The 19011-nt window shown below is 35.5% G+C and overlaps 1 protein-coding gene and 2 pseudogenes across 3 annotated transcripts; 2 read left to right on the top strand and 1 right to left on the bottom strand.

Moving 5' to 3' along the window:
• Positions 1–418: 418 nt before the first annotated feature.
• On the top strand, positions 419–8219 carry LOC120201355 (transcriptional corepressor LEUNIG-like). 3 transcript variants are annotated; one of them, XM_039201983.1, is made up of 20 exons: positions 419–465; positions 691–815; positions 1284–1381; positions 1542–1651; positions 2151–2180; positions 2307–2594; positions 2669–2757; positions 3087–3165; positions 3237–3312; positions 3475–3524; positions 3685–3981; positions 4125–4307; positions 4740–4985; positions 5075–5219; positions 5807–5916; positions 6035–6184; positions 6712–6867; positions 6975–7103; positions 7223–7429; positions 7812–8219. In XM_039201983.1, the coding sequence occupies exons 2-20, from the start codon at positions 784–786 to the stop codon at positions 7965–7967; spliced, it is 2631 nt and encodes an 876-aa protein (XP_039057914.1). In that variant the 5' UTR covers positions 419–465; positions 691–783; the 3' UTR covers positions 7968–8219. The 3 variants fall into 3 exon arrangements, with proteins under 3 accessions (XP_039057914.1, XP_039057913.1, XP_039057912.1); XM_039201982.1 differs by having other exon boundaries at positions 2151–2594; positions 5102–5219; XM_039201981.1 differs by having other exon boundaries at positions 2151–2594.
• Positions 8220–11505: 3286 nt separating this feature from the next.
• On the top strand, positions 11506–12791 carry LOC120201299 (annotated as a pseudogene).
• Positions 12792–14962: 2171 nt separating this feature from the next.
• LOC120201298 lies at positions 14963–17858 on the bottom strand (annotated as a pseudogene).
• Positions 17859–19011: the final 1153 nt, after the last annotated feature.

The raw sequence follows: 19011 nt of genomic DNA, 5'->3' as shown, positions 1-19011 counted from the left end.
AGGGTACAGCTGAAAATGGAAATAAAATAGAAGGGTAGAGATCACAAAAAAGCAACAATTTTGGTGTTTATTCACAAATATTAAAGAGTACAAGTCCCAAGACGGAAAAGGAGCAGAATTTTATTTTCTAATGAATTTACTGATTACTCCTCAATAACCTCACGTAACTCATACCCCTACATAAAACACGGCGTAGTGAGAAGCAAAAGCCGAGGACACAATAATCATTTCATCTTAAAGGTTCTCTCGGAATCGGTCTAGTTTCGGAAATAAGATAAATTGAAAGGGCTTTGAGTGTAAATTCAACTAACAAAGCATTATGATATCTGTCTGGAACAGCAATCCAAATCGAACCAAAAGCTACAGAAAACTATATATATATATATATATATATATATATATATATATATATATGAGAAAGTTCTGAAAGAAAAAAAAACCCAATAAACGTTTTATGGATTGTAGGTATCTCTATCAATTCATTCCCTCTCTTTAATTCTCTGTTATTTTTTTTATAAATAAATTTGTATAATTTTCATGTTGCTAAAATTAGATAGGTTCTGCCCTGTTATATGTTTTATTCCCCAGCATAGATTCTTCTCTTTCTTTCTTTCTACCACTGTAATAATTTCTTTTATGCATTAATGGTGTAGTAATAAGTTAGTATTTTTATTTTATTCTTCTGGGTAGCCATTAAAACTTGAAGAGAAGCTGTTTCAGACTAGTACCTAGGAATCTGGAGCTGTTCTATATTGTTTTTGGGCAGTTGCTAGGCTCAACAAGATGTCTCAAACCAACTGGGAAGCTGATAAAATGTAAGTCCTTTCTTATTCCCCCCCCTTTTTTTATCACAGTACTTTTTTGGGGTTTCCAATAATCGTTTCGGGTCCTTTTTTTTTTGCTTGATTTGGGTTCTGGCTCTGTATGCCTTTCTGGGCTTAACCTTGTTCTTTTTGAAGTGCTTTAGATTCCAAGTTTAGTTCGTTGAAGCTGGTATTTCTTAGGGTTTTCTTCTTTCTGGCACTTGTAGTTATCCTTATGCTGTTTTCACCGTTTGTTTTCTTTAGTAAATAAATTTGATTTAGGGTATTTTTTATGTTTATGTTCTTGAGGAAATCTTTTGGTGCAATAAAATCCAAAATTTTATGAAGCTGTTCATCTGATTTTCATTGTATATGGTTTACTTTTTTTTGCTATGGATTCGGTTGTCTTTGTTGGTAGGGTTGTGAAATTTGATTTGCTGCTGTAATAAGTGATTATTGGTCATTTTTTCTCAATAACAGGTTAGATGTGTATATCCATGATTATTTAGTGAAGAGGGATTTAAAGGCTTCAGCTCAGGCATTTCAAGCTGAAGGGAAAGTATCATCAGATCCCGTAGGTAAGTAATTAAGTGGGGTTCACGAATTATGTAAAAGCTGAAGAAGACTTTTCTTACTTGTCCGGGTTCTCTTCTTTTTCACTCTTAGCACCAAATTTGCCCGGAAAAAGATTAATGTTTTTGTTGATTATAACGATGATTTTTGAACCTGGATATGCAGCTATTGATGCTCCTGGAGGTTTTCTCTTTGAATGGTGGTCTGTTTTCTGGGATATATTCATTGCCAGGACTAATGAGAAGCACTCAGAGGTTGCTGCATCTTATATTGAGGTCAGTTTTGATTTTGTTTCACTTTCTCAATTTTAAACTGTCAATTTAATTTGATGACCGAGCGTCAACATTTTTTATTTTGCATCTTTTGTTGGGTAGAAGGGGCAAGTGAGAAAGGGTTGGGTTCAAGGTTAATGTCCATCTGGCATGCATTACAATTTATATCAGTGTTATCTAGAGTGTTCATCCCTGTAGCTCATTGTTGTATTTCTCGCTATATGGTACTGAGCATTTATTAATTAATTCGTTTGTTGAAATGAAAACTTAGAGACACCAGTCAGTTGCACATTGCATATTGTACTTCACAAAAATTGTTTTTTTTCCCTCTCTGAAGGGATGTTGTGTTATGAACTTAGTGACTGATGGCTGGACAAGTATCAATGTTGAATTTTGCTAATTCTTTTAATTATTTACGAATATAGTATAGCAAATCCTTGAGCATTCCTAATGATTTGTCCTTAAGATATAGTGATGCTTATGGTGCATATTGGTATTGCAGACTCAGTTGATTAAAGCACGAGAACAGCAGCAACCTCAACTTCAGCATCAACAGCAACAGCAGCAGCAGCAACTGCAGATGCAACAGCTTTTATTGCAGAGGCATGCTCAGCAACAACAACAGCAGCAGCAGCAGCAACAGCAGCAACAACAACAACAACAACAGCAGCAGCAGCAGCAGCAGCAGCAGCAACAACAACAACAACAGCAGCAGCAGCAACAACAGCAACAACAACAGCCGCAGCAGCCGCCCCAGCAGTCGCAGCAGCCGCAACAAAGAAGGGATGGGTCTCATATCCTGAATGGCAGTACAAATGGACTTGTTGGAAATGACACTCTCATGCGTCAGCCTGCTGCAACTGCTAATGCCATGGCAACAAAGATGTATGAGGAAAGACTAAAGTTGCCACTTCAAAGGGATTCTTTGGATGATGCGGCCATAAAGGTAGGTGGATCGTCTTTAATTTCTTAGAAACATGTTAATCTTTTAGTTGTTAACCATCAAGGAACTCCCTACAGCAAAGGTATGGTGAGAATGTTAGCCAGCTCTTGGATCCAAATCATGCCTCAATATTGAAGCCTGCGGCAGCTACCAGCCAACCTTCAGGGTGAGTATCTTTCATATTTTTTATTACTCAGAAAAAAGCCTTAGGCTGCGGATGATTTTGTATTGCAATCTGATCAAAGTCATATGGATGTTAACTAAGACAGTTTGCAAAATTGCTTCACAAGGTTTTAGATTTAAATTTAGTAACTCCCTTCAATCTTGTGGTTAGTCTGCTCTAACATGAATTTGAGCCACAGAACAACCACAAACAAATGGGATTTGTTTCACCTTTTTATCTGAAATAGCCAGTGACACATTTAGGGGTTGTTCATGCATCCATCACTTTGTTATTTATATCCATAAACTTGTTTGGCATCATACAAATTCCAGGCAAGTGATGCATGGTACTGCTGGTGGTATGTCTCCACAAGTTCAAGCTCGAAGTCAGCAATTGCCAGGAACAACACCGGTAGGTTCACATTATATTGATCTTAATTTGTTGCTTCTCTTAGTCATTTTCTAAAATTTATCTGGTCGCAGGACATAAAGAGTGAGATAAATCCAGTATTGAATCCCAGGGCTGCTGGTCCAGATGGATCTTTAATAGGAATTCCAGGTAGGCTTGTTTCCCTTTCTCAGGTTCTGTTTGAATTGCATCTTTACTTCGAAAATAGAACAAAAATTATAGTATTAACTCAACTACTGTTTGCTTGTTCATGTGATATGCCGGGTTCTTTTGAAATTTGAAAAATAAATTGTTATGTCAACTTTTTTTCAGGCTCGAATCAAGGTGGTAATAATTTGACTTTGAAAGGATGGCCTTTAACAGTAAGTTTTATAAAGAGTTGCTTCGTCCTAGAATGGTAACTCTTAGTATTATAGTTGTCTATTTGAAATAATGTTTTTTTCTCATCTCACGTATTTATGAATTTTAAATTTTACCTTTCATGTATTTTATCTGAATGGGTATTGTTTTATCCATTTATAGGGACTGGACCAACTGCGATCTGGGTTACTACAACAGCAAAAGCCTTTTATACAGGCTCCTCAGCCCTTCCACCAGCTTCAGATGTTGACACCACAGCACCAGCAGCAACTCATGCTTGCTCAACAGAATCTGGCATCACCAGCTGGCAGCGATGAAAACAGAAGATTGAGAATGCTGTTGAATAATAATAGGACCATGTGCCTTTCAAATTCTGTTGGTGATGTTGTTCCAAATGTATCGTCTTTGCAGGCAGGCAGTCCGCTGATGCATCGAGGAGATGCAGATATGCTAATGAAGGTATTATTGCCTCTATGAAGTGTCTTTTCCTACCCTTCCTCTTGAAAGGAAATTTCAAATCTCCCCTTCCGTTTGCTAGATATTTTGTTATGACATAAGTTTTATAATCTTCCAATTTCTTAGATATTTAATATGCATTGCAGTTAAAATTGGCTCAGTTGCAACAGCAACAAAACAGTAACCCACAGCAGCAGCTTCAGCAGCATGCACTCTTGAATCAGCAGCCACAGATTTCTAACCCAAGTCTACTTCAACAAGATAAAGTTGGTGGAGGAAGCGTCACTGTGGATGGTGGCATGTCAAACTCATTTCGAGGGAATGATCAGGTCTGCCCTTTTCTGTTTACCTTCAATTCATCTTGCCAAAAGGATTCCCGAGGGTTTTATCTTGCTTCTATGTGGCACTCTTCTGGGTGCTCCTTGTGGTGCATGGTCAGGGCATGGTAGAGATTCGTAATGCCCCATTTTTATTAAATTTTTTTGGATGGAACCATGAATGTTTTATTTCTGTGTTTCTCATCCCTAATATTATAATAGATTAGCTTAAAAACCATGCTGTTACTTCTCCTTTTCTTTATAGTACTTATCTTGTTGAATCATTCCAAGAATAACCTGTACTGTATGGTCTTGAGCTTTAAAGCTTATTTCTTTTTCCTGTTCAAGCGAGTTTGGATTGCATTTATAAGTTCTATTGCAGTACACTGCGTTTAAGTAAATATCTGAGCAGGTTCGTTTCTAACATAGTTTAATTATTTTTAGGTTTCAAAAAATCATAATGGAAGAAAGAGAAAACAGCCAGTGTCTTCTTCAGGCCCTGCCAATAGCGCAGGGACAGCAAGCACAGCTGGTCCTTCCCCAAGTTCAGCACCTTCCACACCGTCAACGCACACCCCTGGGGATGTGATTTCAATGCCCGCAATGCCTCATAGTGGTGGTTCTTCCAAGCCTATGATGATGTTTGGTGCTGATGGCGCTGGCGCACTTACATCACCATCAAACCAGTTGGTGAGTACATTATTGTTTTTGCATGTTAATAGAGGAATTAAAAATTTCTTGCTTGAGTAAGAGTTCTCATTGGAATTCCATTTTGGCAGTGGGATGATAAAGATCTTGAATTGCAGGCTGATATGGATCGATTTGTGGAGGATGGATCACTTGATGATAATGTTGAATCTTTTTTATCCCATGATGATACTGATCCTAGAGATGCAGTTGGCCGATGTGTGGATGCCACTAAAGGTGTATAAAATAACTTTTATGGTTATGACTTGTTAAACTCTGCTGTTGGTAATCTTATATCGCCACTTTTCTTGAATATTGTAGTTTTGTTATCTTGATTTTTTTTTGTCCAGAGTTCAATTGTTTGTGAAATGATTATGGCAATTGATGCATCCTCATTGGAATCTGCCACATGCTTTTTGGTGTTATTCTTAATGAATTAATCTTTTATTGTTGGTTATTGCTACTAAGTTCATGATCTTGCCACATTGATATTTTTTGGCATTTGATGTTACAAGGGATCGAAACTTGATCGCCGAAAGCAAGAGTTCAGCACTCTACTAACTAATTTTTTTGATAAGAATTGGCCCCATTAAAAACCCCCTTTATAATTATTGTGTTGTGAAACCACTAACTAATCACACGGCTGTTTACCACATCGGTTAATATGTTAAAATGCTAATTGAATCTGACCAAAAGAAATTGAGCCTATTGAATAGGCGCTGATATCAATCCTTATTTGCAATCTTGAGGGGTACACGGTCGTCTCATCATAAGTTGATTAGTTCCATGCTTTAACAGTATACCAAATTTTAATTTTTCTTCAGGTTTCACTTTTATGGAAGTAAATTCTGTTCGAGCAAGTAGTAGCAAAGTTACTTGTTGTCATTTCTCATCTGATGGAAAGTTGCTTGCTAGTGGTGGCCATGATAAAAAGGTGAGTTCCCGGAGGAGATATGGAATTTGGTTGCTTCTGAAATGTTTATAATTGGTTTTCATTTTCAAATCATGCTAAGAATTGAAATCCTTTGCGCCTTCTTTTTTCCCCAACACAGGCTGTATTATGGTATGCAGATACTTTGAAGCCAAAGTCTACACTTGAAGAGCATTCATGTTTAATTACTGATGTTCGTTTCAGTCCAAGCATGTCACGTCTTGCAACATCTTCGTTTGACAAAACTGTCAGAGTTTGGGATGCTGATAGTGTTAGTATACATTTTTTCCTTATCTTTCACTCAAAATTGTTTTAACTTTTGGGATATTGATGTCTTCTTCAACTCGTGCATGATGTTCAGTTTCTTATACCCATTAAATTGTTAATCTAAAACATTCTGTGCATGTTCATGCTATTGTCATTCTGTGCAGATTTTGTCTTAGGGATGGACCTAGAGGGGGGCGGTCACCCCTCTAAAATTTTTAAATTCCTATTATGATTTAGATGTTTTCTTTGCATTTTCAGTTGAAAATCTGTTTTCGCCCCCCCCCCCTAAAATTTTATAAGTTCGTCTCCCCTTTAAAATTTTATAAGTTCGCCCCTTCTAATATAAAATCCTGCGTCCGTCCTTGGTCCTTTATTAGCATGGTGCAGCCAGTTATTTCTCACAATTTCTAATTTAATGCATGTCTAGATTTTGTCTTTTGATGAGAACCTCTAGTTTTTGGGGAGCTGGTTTGCATCCGAAGGTTCTTGCCTTTTTTTATTAACATTTATTTTTCTTGACTTCTTCTACAGCCTGGTTACTCACTTCGTACCTTTATGGGACATTCTGGTAATGTTATGTCACTTGACTTCCATCCGACTAAGGATGACCTTATCTGCTCTTGTGATGGTGATGGTGAAATAAGATATTGGAGTATCAACAACGGTAACTGTGCAAGAGTTTTCAAGGTATGATCTTGCATCAGATTTTCTTGCAGTGTGACTAAATCGAAATCAGGACTCTCTCTTTGAGGTCGATACGCTCCTGTTAAGATTGTCTTCTTTGTGTGGATCAGGGTGGTACAGCTCCTGGTACGGCCCAGTTGAGATTTCAACCTCGCCTTGGAAAGTATCTTGCTTTAGCTGCAGAGAATGTTGTATCAATATTGGATGCAGAAACTCAAGCATGTCGACACTCATTACAGGTGAATCGTGTGGATTCATTTGAGGGATTTGCTCTTGCTGTGATGTTGACCTATTCTTTGAAATTTTATTGTACATATATGTAAGGATTGTGATTTTTTTATTCATTTTATAATGACAGGGACATACAAAACTGATCCATTCCGTGTGCTGGGACTCATCGGGTGAATTCCTAGCATCTGTAAGCGAGGACTCAGTCAGAGTCTGGAGATTTGGATCAGGAAGTGAAGGGGAATGTGTTCATGAATTGAGCTGTAGTGGCAACAACTTTCACTCTTGTGTTTTCCATCCTACGTGTCAATCATTGCTGGTCATTGGCTGTTACCAGGCTAGTAACTTTCTTGTTTGTGTTTTTTTGGCCTGCATTTACAATGCCAGTTTTTATTATGACCATATTATATTTCTTCTTGAAAGACTAACATACTGTGAATCATGGTTTGCATGAATAGTTGGATCATGCATGCACAAAACTTGCATAAATAATCAGGTGAAAATCTGTTATAAACTTCTAAAAAAGTCCTCTTGGTGGTAGACGGGATCAGTTTACTAGTTTCAGGACCATTGATTTTTGGATCCTTGTTTGAAACATTTAGAAAATGATTTTAAAGCTTTCGCGTTTGGCTCTAATCATGTCGCTCTTGGTCTTCATTTTTCCCTTTATCATAATTTGGATCTAACTACTAGGCAACTATTACGATCCTCTTCGACAGTCTTTGGAGCTGTGGAATATGGCGGAGAATCAGACCAAGACATTGCCGGCTCATGAAGGACTAATAGCTGCATTGGCAGTTTCACCCTTGACGGGGCTGGTTTCTTCTGCTAGTCACGACACGTTTGTTAAATTGTGGAAGTCATACAATTGTTAGCAGAATTTGAAGTTAACAGGTGATAAACTTCCCATTAGTTTTGTTTTGTTTTTGCTTTTAATCTGAAACAATCGCTAGTTTATGGCTGTTGTGGTTGTTCTCTGTGTCCGTGTTGCGGTTTGTCCCAATTTCGGCTTCCCTCAAACCCCCAGTAGCTAACCTTGTCTGTTGTATGATACACTGCGTGATATGTAACCTTGTATGTGTAACTTGGACATTCCTTACTAAGTTCTCAGACTTTTGTTTCTCTTATTTGGTGAAGCACCTGTTTTGGATTGTATTATCTTGGTTTCAAGCAAAACCCCATGCCCCTCAAGGGCCACGACTCATTAACCATAATCGTGATGATAAAGACGCCAAGAGATTGAATGAGACTTGAAAAAGTGAGGGACGTTAGTTGTTTATTTAAAAAAATTCTGGGAGACGGAGAAAAGAAAGATATGGCTGGTTGAATGCTTCCTTCGTAACTCGTCTTTGTTTTCTCAATTTTGGATTGAAGTTGTGAGGTCATAACTCTGTATGGGTTTTAAAAAATTTCCCAATGGTGGATTGTTGTTAAAAACGGAAGCATAGACGACGAAGAAGGAAGGTGGTGAGTTGGCAACGCGTTAATGATACGCAGAAACAGATTTACATTAAACGATCCGGTTCAAACTTGAGTATTGTTGAGTTTAACTCGAAAACTCTAAAAGGGGAGTTTGTCTCGGCTCGAAAATTTGTGATCTTAAAATTTTTTAAGTTCGACTTGAATTTGAAATTATGAATTGAAATTCGAAAAGATTCGAAATAAAAAAAAATTAAACTTAACTCGGTTGAAATTAAAACTCGAATTTGAACATAAAGTATATGGAAATTTTATATTGTATTTTTAGAAAGATTAATACATATATTATTAATAATTTATTTTTTTTTTAAAAATAAAAAGTTAATATATTATTTTTTTCGAGTTGTTCGTGAGTTTTTCGAGTTGAGCATCAAGTAGTTTATTTCGGCTCGTTAAGAACTTAAGTCTTTTTAGTCGAGTATTTATCGATCTTTGATTGAGTCAATCTTAAGTAGTTTATGATTTATCTTGTCTCGTTTACAACCCTAAATGTGAGAACAATAAAATTTAGGAATATTATGTCTATGACGAGTTTTATAAAATATAATAAAATATTATTCATCATGTGTTTCGGATGAAAATTGTATGAAACCTGTTGCATTCAAACGGTGATGAATTTTGATTATTTGTTATATCTTATAGAATTCATCATTTTTACCCAACAAGTTTTAAGTGTATTATAACAAGCGATTTAAATCCTAAATTAAAATTTTTAATACTTATATTTTTTTTAAAATATTCTTTTTTCCCTAGATTATTTGACTAACGAAGTCATGCGACATTTGGCTTTTTATTTGTAAATATTACTTTTATAAAATTAAAAATTTTAAAAAAATATGAAAAATATAATAGTTACACAAAATTTTAATAATTAAAAACTATAATATTATTCAAAATTTGTATTAAGTAAATGAAAATTTGAGTAATAGTACAAAAAATAACTACACTAAAATATAATAATATTTTACTATATTTTACATAATAATAATAATAATATCTTACTATAAAAAATATAATAATTATGAAAAATAAAAATAATACTTGCAATTAAATATTAATGATTGAGAATATCTAGAATAGATATTACTTGTAATCATCTTAGATTAATAAAAAAAAGTTAAATATTAATAAAAAAATATAATACTATATTTAGAGCCTAAAAATATAATAATTAAATAAGGCAATTATTGTTAAATATTTTTTTGATTAATCTAAAATAAATATAAAATATTATATGATTAAAAGACTTTCAATCATTTGATGATGAACATTTATATGTTCTTACAGATATCATGCTCAAACTTTAAATCTCAAAAATAATAATAATTTTTTTAACTCAAGATTCATACATTATTAAATAAATAAATAAATAATAAAATAAAATAAAATGTATCAAAACTTGTTAAAAAAAAGTATAAGATTCAACATTATCGTAATAAATTCAGCAAACTTTTAAACAGAATTACGTGTTTGATATATTTTACCTTTCTAAAGTGAACCAATTGATTTTAATTTTGAATAAAAATAGCTGGTTTTATTAAAAAGTGAAATATCTAACATTATAATAAAGGTTTATAAGTATTAAACTAAATATATAATTTGAATATTTACGTATGATATTGAAACTAGACAATTTAGATCGTATAATGATTATACATGAAAAAAGTTAAAGATATAACCAAAGTCTCGAACGCAAACGAATCACAAAAAGGGATGAACCTATTGAAAGACCACCAAGAATAGTAGATCAAAACTAAGTGTCGTGAAACTATCAACGAACGCAAAATTGTGTATCCAAACTCGAGTTGAGCGTCTATATCATGGAAGATCTATAAAATTTCACATAAGTGTCATCTTTATCAGTCGCGACGTCGTCAAATTTAACTATGAGAAAATATAAAAATAAAAAGAAACGACCAAATGATAGATGAAAAAGATAAAAAAATGTGCAATAAAGGCAGAGAAAAACGTACCATAAAAGCAGAGAAAACATACCAAAAAAGCAGAATTTTTCTTATTAAAAAATTAAAAAAGAAACAAAGAAAAAAAGGAATCGATGATTAACAACTTACATCAAAATCAGTACCACTGTAAGTTAAACAGAGTAAAAAAAAGTTAATTTGATTTATTTGCAGGAATTACTTCCCATTACAGACGCGCATAAGAAGACTGTTTATAAAAATAAAAAAGGGTCAACTATGTATTTATTTATTTATTTATAAATGCATTGCATTTTATCTTTATTTGTAAATTTTATGACTGCTGGAGATCTTCCACGAAAGCTGCTCTCAAAGGCGTTGGGGGCAACCAACTACCCTACCTCCCCCTTACCTCATTACATATGAGAATAGAATTTCGTTGTTGTTGTTGTTTTAAGTTTAAAAATTAAATATATTATATATATAATGATACGAGAGTTTAATATTAAATAATTAAGAATCTTTAAATATATATTATGTTATATGTCATATTAATAAAAAATATCTTTCATATTTTTAAAATTTTATTTTAAAATTAAAATATTGTAAAAAAAACTTGGTTAGTCTAACGTTTTTTTCAAATCGACAAATTATCTGCTGATTAAGGTATTACGTAAGTTAAAAGACATTAAACATGCCTTTTTGACAGATGACGATACCCCCATGTGACAAATGAACGTTTTGGTAAATACTCTGGCGAATATATTATTTTGGTATATAATTTAAAAAAAATGTAATTAAGAGTAAAAAAGCCAATAAGGCTGTCAACATCTCTCATCTGCCACCTAGTTCACAAGTTAACCCCCATTTCAGTCATTCCCCCCCCCCCCAAAGCTCCATGGGAGCAAAATTGCCCGTATAAAACAATCACAGTCCATCATTACTGGTATACTTAATAGCCATGGATTCTGAAAACCCCTTAACCTTTGAAACCCAAGCCGAAACGCCTCCTCCTGCAACCAATAACATACTTCATAAAGTGAAAAGAAACTTATCTTTTCAATCCACACGGGCAGAATTGAATGGCGCCATGGGAGATTTAGGCACCTATATTCCTATTGTATTGGCCTTGACACTTGCCAAGGACCTTAACTTAGGCACCACTTTGGTATTCACCGGTGTCTACAACATTATCACCGGCGCCATATATGGTGTCCCAATGCCTGTCCAACCCATGAAGGCCATTGCCGCAGCAGCTATATCGAACAGCTCCGATTTTGACATCCCGGAAATTATGGCGGCCGGTATTTGTACCGGTGCAATTCTGTTGGTTTTGGGTGCTACCGGGTTGATGCAGATGGTGTACAGGTTGATACCTTTGTCTGTCGTTAGGGGAATTCAACTGTCCCAAGGCTTATCATTTGCTATGAGTGCTGTGAAGTACATTAGAAAGGTTCAGGATTTTTCCAAGTCGAAATCTATGGGGAATAGGCAGTGGTTGGGGTTGGGTGGATTGGTTTTGGACATTATTTGTGCTTGTTTCATAATTGTTGTCAATGGTGCAGGTCAAGAAAGAAATCAAAGTGATACTAATGTTGATGAAGAAAGGGATATTAGAAGAAAAAGAATGAGGAAAATCATGGCTACCATCCCTTCAGCTTTCATCGTTTTCGTGTTGGGAGTAGTGTTGGCATTCATGAGGAGGCCTAAGGTGGTGAATGACATCAAGTTTGGACCTTCAGTTATGGAGGTTGTGAAAATACATGGTCATTCATGGAAGGATTTATTAAGGGGACAATTCCTCAACTTCCTTTGTCGGTACTAAACTCGGTGATCGCAGTCTGCAAGTTGTCTTCATATCTTCTTCCGGGTAGGGAGTTCTCGGCCACCTCAGTTTCAATAACCGTGGGGCTTATGAACTTAGTGGGGTGCTGGTTTGGTGCCATGCCATGCTGCCATGGTGCAGGTGGGCTAGCTGGGCAGTACAAGTTTGGGGGCAGGAGCGGTGGGTGTGTAGCCATTCTAGGTGCAGCCAAGTTGGTATTGGGTTTGGTATTTGGTACTTCTTTGGTGACGACATTGCACCAGTTTACGGTAGGCATTTTGGGCGTTTTACTCTTGTTTGCAGGGATCGAACTAGCAATGACTTGCAGGGACATGAATTCAAAGGAGGAATCATTTGTGATGTTAACGTGCGCTGCAGTTTCCAGTGCAGCACTTGGTTTTGTTTGTGGAATGCTGGTGTATCTGCTTCTTAAGCCAAGGACACTGTGTGCCTTGAACAACACCATGTTTCAATAATCGAATGGTATTTCATTGAATTTCCTTACTAGTGGTATTTATTAAGATTTTTCTTCACTTTTTTGTTCAGCACTCGTCATTGTTTTGTCATTTGACTCAAAGAGTAGTGTAATATTGGCTAAAGAAAGCCCCTCCACCGCAAGTAATCATATATTTTATTGACATGTCTAGTTGATCATTAAGGTACAACCACATGCCCGTATTCGTTATTCGAACTGTACCTCTCCAAATTTAAATCGTCTCCTTTGGCCTAGGTTAGATCAAAACATATTGCGGAAAGAATTTTTCTATGAAAGATTCCGAGTTAAGTGATTTTAGTGATTAAAGAGAGTATTGTTTTTCTTAGGGGTACTGGATTCGAGCAGCAACGTCTATAAGATGCATGTACATTATCAATGACTAAGAAATATTTTGAACATATACTACCTTATATCACTCGAGATCATTAAAAAACAATATAATTTTATTGGGCTGTCATGCATAAAATATGCACACAAAAGCAATCCCAACCCATTGTTTTGGGCTCACACACTGTTCATCACAAGTTGACATTTTCGATAAAATTGGTCCAGTAAGATATATGAATTTTTTTGTTTGGCCTAAAAGGACAAGTAAAGATTTATTTTGGGATCTATGATATTTTCTATAACGACATGAAACTCATCACGTCGAAATGACGAGTTTTAATAAAAAATATTTTTTTAGATTTTAATAAAAAATTATATTTTATTAGAATTTGTTATCTCAAAGTGATGAGTTTGAATAAAAAAATATTTTTTTTTGAAACTCATCACCTTGATATGATGAGTTCCAATAATACTGTAGAAAATAACGTAGATCTTAAAATATAAACTAAAATGTCCTAAAGAGATAAATAAAAAACGCTTTATATTTATTGGGCGAAAAAACCCGGCATTTTCCTTTCATTGACGATGCTGAAATAGTAATTCACAAGTCATTTGAAAACATAATTAAACTTACATTTATGTTAAACTTGTACCACAGAATGGAGATTCCTTGAACAAATGGTTCTTACTGAATGGGATGACACTGACACAGACACAAAATACAATGATATGATGTTTTCAAAATAATATGACACGATAAAGAATATTTTTAATTAATTTAATTTTATATTTAATGAAATATAAGCATATTATAATTTTTTAATTAATTTTATTTTACTAACCTATAATTCTTGAGCCGTCGTCACTCATAGTCGCAACGTCACCAGTATAGCCAATAAGAACAAACTTTTGGCATTCCACTTTTACTTTTAACTTAATATAAAAGTAAGTAATTAATTTTAGGTTTTTAAAAAAATATTACACCAGGTATTATATTTTTAAGTGTTTAGATTATAACACCATTAAAAATTATTGTTATTTGATACATGTTACTACTACATTTTTATTTTTTTATTTTTTCTAAAAAAGTATGTCATTTTTTAAAATCTTCAAATTTCTTTAAATTACCAAAAAAAATCAAATCTTAAAATTCTTAATTTTAAACTCTATTTTCAACCATCAGTCATTTTCAATCAACCCTCTGTCACTACCGAGTCACTGACTGGTCATTATTTTCAATCACACCCTCTGTCATCACCGATCCACTGACCGGTCATCGTTTTTGTTGTTATCCCAAATCTCAAAACATAAACCTTTAAATCCATAACCCCTAATTTAATGGGTATAAATCTTAAATCCCTAACCTAAAATTTAATGGATAGGATTTTAATTAGGTATTTAGGAGGGGAAGGGGAAGGGGCTGAGAGGGAGGGGACTAGGGGGCTGGGGCTGGGGCTGGAAGAGAGGGAGATGAATGGGAGAGGGGGTTCGCGTTGGAAGGAAGACAACAGGAAGGGATATTTAAAAAAAATGTTTTTCTAATAATAATTTTATTATTAAGAATAACAATTTCAAATATAAATGTGACACGTGTCATTTAATGAATTTTTTAATAGTTATTACAATGTAGACATTTAGAAGTATAATAAAGAAAACGTTAGATATTTATTTTTTTCAAAAAAGTTCTTTAGACACTTAAATTAATTTTGGATATACTTTGAACATTTATTTTTACACCAATCCTTTATTTTTTTCTAGTAATTAAAAAAATTTACGTACCCAACAAATTGTTAGTCTAGCAAGATGGGACATTAGATTCTATAAGGTCAAAGTTCAAATGTTGACGTGAATAAAAAAGATTGAGTTGAGAGGATCTTCCCATTATGAGCATATGTAGTACACTTGCCAAACCTAAATGCCATTTGCATCAATCAGTAACGGTGTATGACACTATATAACAAATTTGCAGGAAAGATTACCTTCGCAGGGTTTGTGACAGGTTTTCGGGAGTCACGGCTGGTGGTGGACGTGTTCATTCCTCGAAAGAGAGTTGTTGATGGGAGTCATTTTGAGTTTATTCGTATGGCGATAGATCACGACCGCAATGTGCATGGGGCTATCGGGAGACCTCTCATGCACATCTCAAGATTAGTGATGTTGCTCATGTTAGATAGTGTTGTGTCGAGAAAGGAGATTTTGGATCTTATTCGTAGAAATAAACCATACAGGAAAAACAAACACCAACACAGATAAGGGACAAAACACACCATACAGGAAACACATCCAAAAGTGATCATAAGCTAGAGCGATTCTTCCTCCTCCCACCTTGTCACAAACATCTCTGCTCTATCCACACCTTTGTTGGCAAGCACGTAAAATGCCATCACATCCGATCAAAAGCCATGACGTTATTAAATCCATGGCCTGGACTAGGTAAATCAACACCATTTGACCATCATAACAGAACCAGATTCAACGATCGATGATGCTTTCTTAGACCAGCCCGCTAGGATGAAAATATCCAATTCAGAATTCCTAAGGGTCTCACAAACATGGCCAAAATGTGTCCGGTGTTATCGCGAAGGAGCCCCCCCCCCAACAACCAGGCAATCCCGGCCTGCTCATTTCCCTTGGTCTTAGGCCTTAACTATTCAAATTTGTCCCGTTGGCACTTTTTTTGATAATCTCAATCAACCGGCCTGCTCTTGATACAGCATTTCCGGATAAAGTTCTATGCCTAACAAGTTCCCTTGGATTTTTACATGCCTTTAACATATCAGACATTGCTTCAGCTTTCTGGATTATCGATTTCCTCCTTGCTCGAGATGAGTCCTCGTCTCCAACATAGGTATCGGCCAACTTTTTGGAAGAACGGATCGAACTCATCATATCATGTAATTTCCTTGACATCTCAGTCATTCTATTTTTCTTTAACTCATCATTCATTCTCTGGAAAGTAAGGTATCGTGGAGCCATACCTCTTCGTATCATGTCCTCAAACTCTGAAAAAGCTTCTTCGAACCTTCGCATTTCACATAACAAATCCCCTCACTCTCATTTCTTTGCTAACCCGGATTACTAAGTCCAACCTCTCCTCCTCACACAACATCTTCAACAAAAGACGGTACGTAAGCCGGTCTGGGTTGTGACCGAATCGAATCATCTTCGTATAAAGATTCAACGCTTTCTCGACTTTCCCGAATTGCGAGAAGTACCCGAAGAAATAATTGTAGGTCGTAGCGGTCGGAATGAAACCCCTGCTAATCATCGCCTTGAGTATTTTACTAGCCCCAACTAAATCCCCAGCCTAACAATAACCTTTCACTAAAGAATTATACATGGAAATATCAGGGACTGATTCACACAACAATACCCTTTCCATCATCCCTGAGGCCTCCTTTAACCTACCAGCTTCCCCCAATGCGTCAATAATCGGAGATATGCTCTTGCATCTGGCTTAAAGTCGGCTCCCTTCATTTCATCGATCAATTCCATCACCCTATCGACACGATGCATCTTACAGTATCCTTCTATAAGAAAACCATATGTTACAACACTAGGTGATATACCAGCCTTTTTCATATCCAACCAGAACTTCTCTGCACATTCGAGACTTCTTAATCGAAACCATCCATTTAACAATATGTTATAAACCTTGATTGATGGAACCCAACCAAGATCTGTTTCCTTCCTTCTAAAGAAATATTCGAATGCCACCCTAATATCCCCTTACAAAGGGAATCCAACATTATTACAAACAGATTAGTTTCGAAATCGGAATTGCAAATCAGATCTAAACTGCATGCGAATTCAAAGGTACGGATAGCAGGCTTAGGCATACCTGCATGAATTTACACTGCATAAACATCAGCAGGTCCAAAAGAACACTAAAATCTATGTTTTCCCCCATTTAAGCTGCAAACCAAATCAATATCATACAACATACAAGCATGAAATTACCAGCGCGAGCGTATCGTCTGATCAAGATTGCGATGGTATTGGCAGAAACCAAAGAGGAATCCTTTTTTCCATCACCGATTCGATGAAGAACCAAACTCCACGCGTCTTCAAACACCCTAGCTTTACCAAGAACATTGATCATCGAGTCAAACAGCGTTGCAGAGGATTCAAACCCAGGTTTCTTTTCAGCCCAGAGGTATATATTACGCAACAATTTTGGAGAAGAACCGAAGTGTTCGAATATTGCTCGGACAAAAGCGGCATCTGGGTCTACCCCCGTTTGGTCCAGATCTGTCTCAAGAGATGAAGCGGAGGTAATGCTTTCGTTTTTTAAGAGATTGGAGATGATGGAAAATTCGCCTAGGGAGAAACCAGGAGTGGGAATTGGGTAAGCTTTGATGTTGGTAGAAGAAGGAGATGAATATGAAGATGAAGATGAAGATAACGAGGGCTGCTTGATCACATTATTTTCCTTCTTGGAAAGCCATGATTGATTAGAGAAGAAGAGCTTTCGGAAACGATGAATGTTCTGGAGGAGGAAACGGCGTTGCAGTTGGGAGCGAGAGTTTATCTTTTTCTTTACGTATTTTTTTTGAAGAGTTTAAGAGGTTTTAGTTGGGTTTAACAGGCCGTTTTTATTGTAGGGTGAAGGCCCAAATAGTTTCCGGCCTTCTTTTTGTCAACAGGAGGAAGCTTAATTTGGGCTCTTTGATTTTAATTGGAGCACCCATTCCCTGTCCAGAAATACCCAAAATAACATATTTTTAAATTTATTTTCCCGAAATGGAAAAAAATGAAATGTGGGATTAACAAATTATATGGATTTATATATATAAAAAAACATGTACAGTATATGTTTAAGACATATACCTATACAAATACGAATATGATTCGAGTTATATATTAATCTTATCTTCAATCACTTTATATGTTTAAAATCTTATATTTAAACGCTTACAAAAATCAATATCTAAACAAATTGGACTTTAAGAATATCATGTCAAAGTTACTAAGTTTGAATTGTCAAAGACATATTATGAATTTCATCAAACTCAGATCCTGACTCTGTCTATTATTGTCTTTTGAAATACTTAGGATCTTAGTATATAAAATTGTCTTTAGTTATCGTATTAACTGATATGTTCATAATTTATCTTTAACGGTGTAAAATTTATAATATATTAGTCCCATTTTGTGTCATATTTGAAATATATTAGTCCCACCCGGCAACGATTTCTAAAAGAGAAAATAACCTCAGTGACCAAAAATCCCATATAATATACGATTTTAACCAACTTTTTCCGGATTTGCCAAAATGACCAACAAAATCGCAATGCGATCGCTAATTCGCAACGCGATCTCCATTATCGCAAATACGCGTTGCATTTTCGCAATGCGATAGTTGAAAATCGCGTTGCGATAGTTGAAAATCGCGTTGCGATGGTCTACAGTATCGTTGCGATTTTCCCAATTCGCAATGCGAATAAGTAAATCGCAACGCGAATTGGGAAATTCGCAATGCGAATAAGTAAATCGCAACGCGAATTGAGAAAATCGCAATGCGATACTGACTATCGCAATGCGATAATAAAAAATCGCAACGAGATACTTACTTTCGCAACGCGATACTGACTTTCGCAACGCGATAATACATAATCGCAATGCGATTTTCAAAGCGCCATTAGTATCCTGGCCAAGTATTTTATTTTTAAATTCCAAACATGAATATAAATATATTGGAACACTGAACTGTCCACAGTATATCCCGTAATCGCAACTCATAACCTAAAACATAAAATCACAACTCAGTCCCATCTCCATCTCTCACTCTCTCACCCATCTCCGACGAAATCCGTCCCCATCTCCGGCGAAATCCGTCTATCTAAATCTCTCAGAGCCACCCTAACAATCAG

Source organism: Hibiscus syriacus, unplaced genomic scaffold (assembly GCF_006381635.1).
Source record: "Hibiscus syriacus cultivar Baekdansim isolate YM2019G1 unplaced genomic scaffold, ASM638163v2 tig00007179_pilon, whole genome shotgun sequence".
NCBI classification, from domain to species: Eukaryota; Viridiplantae; Streptophyta; class Magnoliopsida; order Malvales; family Malvaceae; genus Hibiscus; species Hibiscus syriacus.
This window is presented reverse-complemented; position numbering and strand designations above follow the sequence as displayed.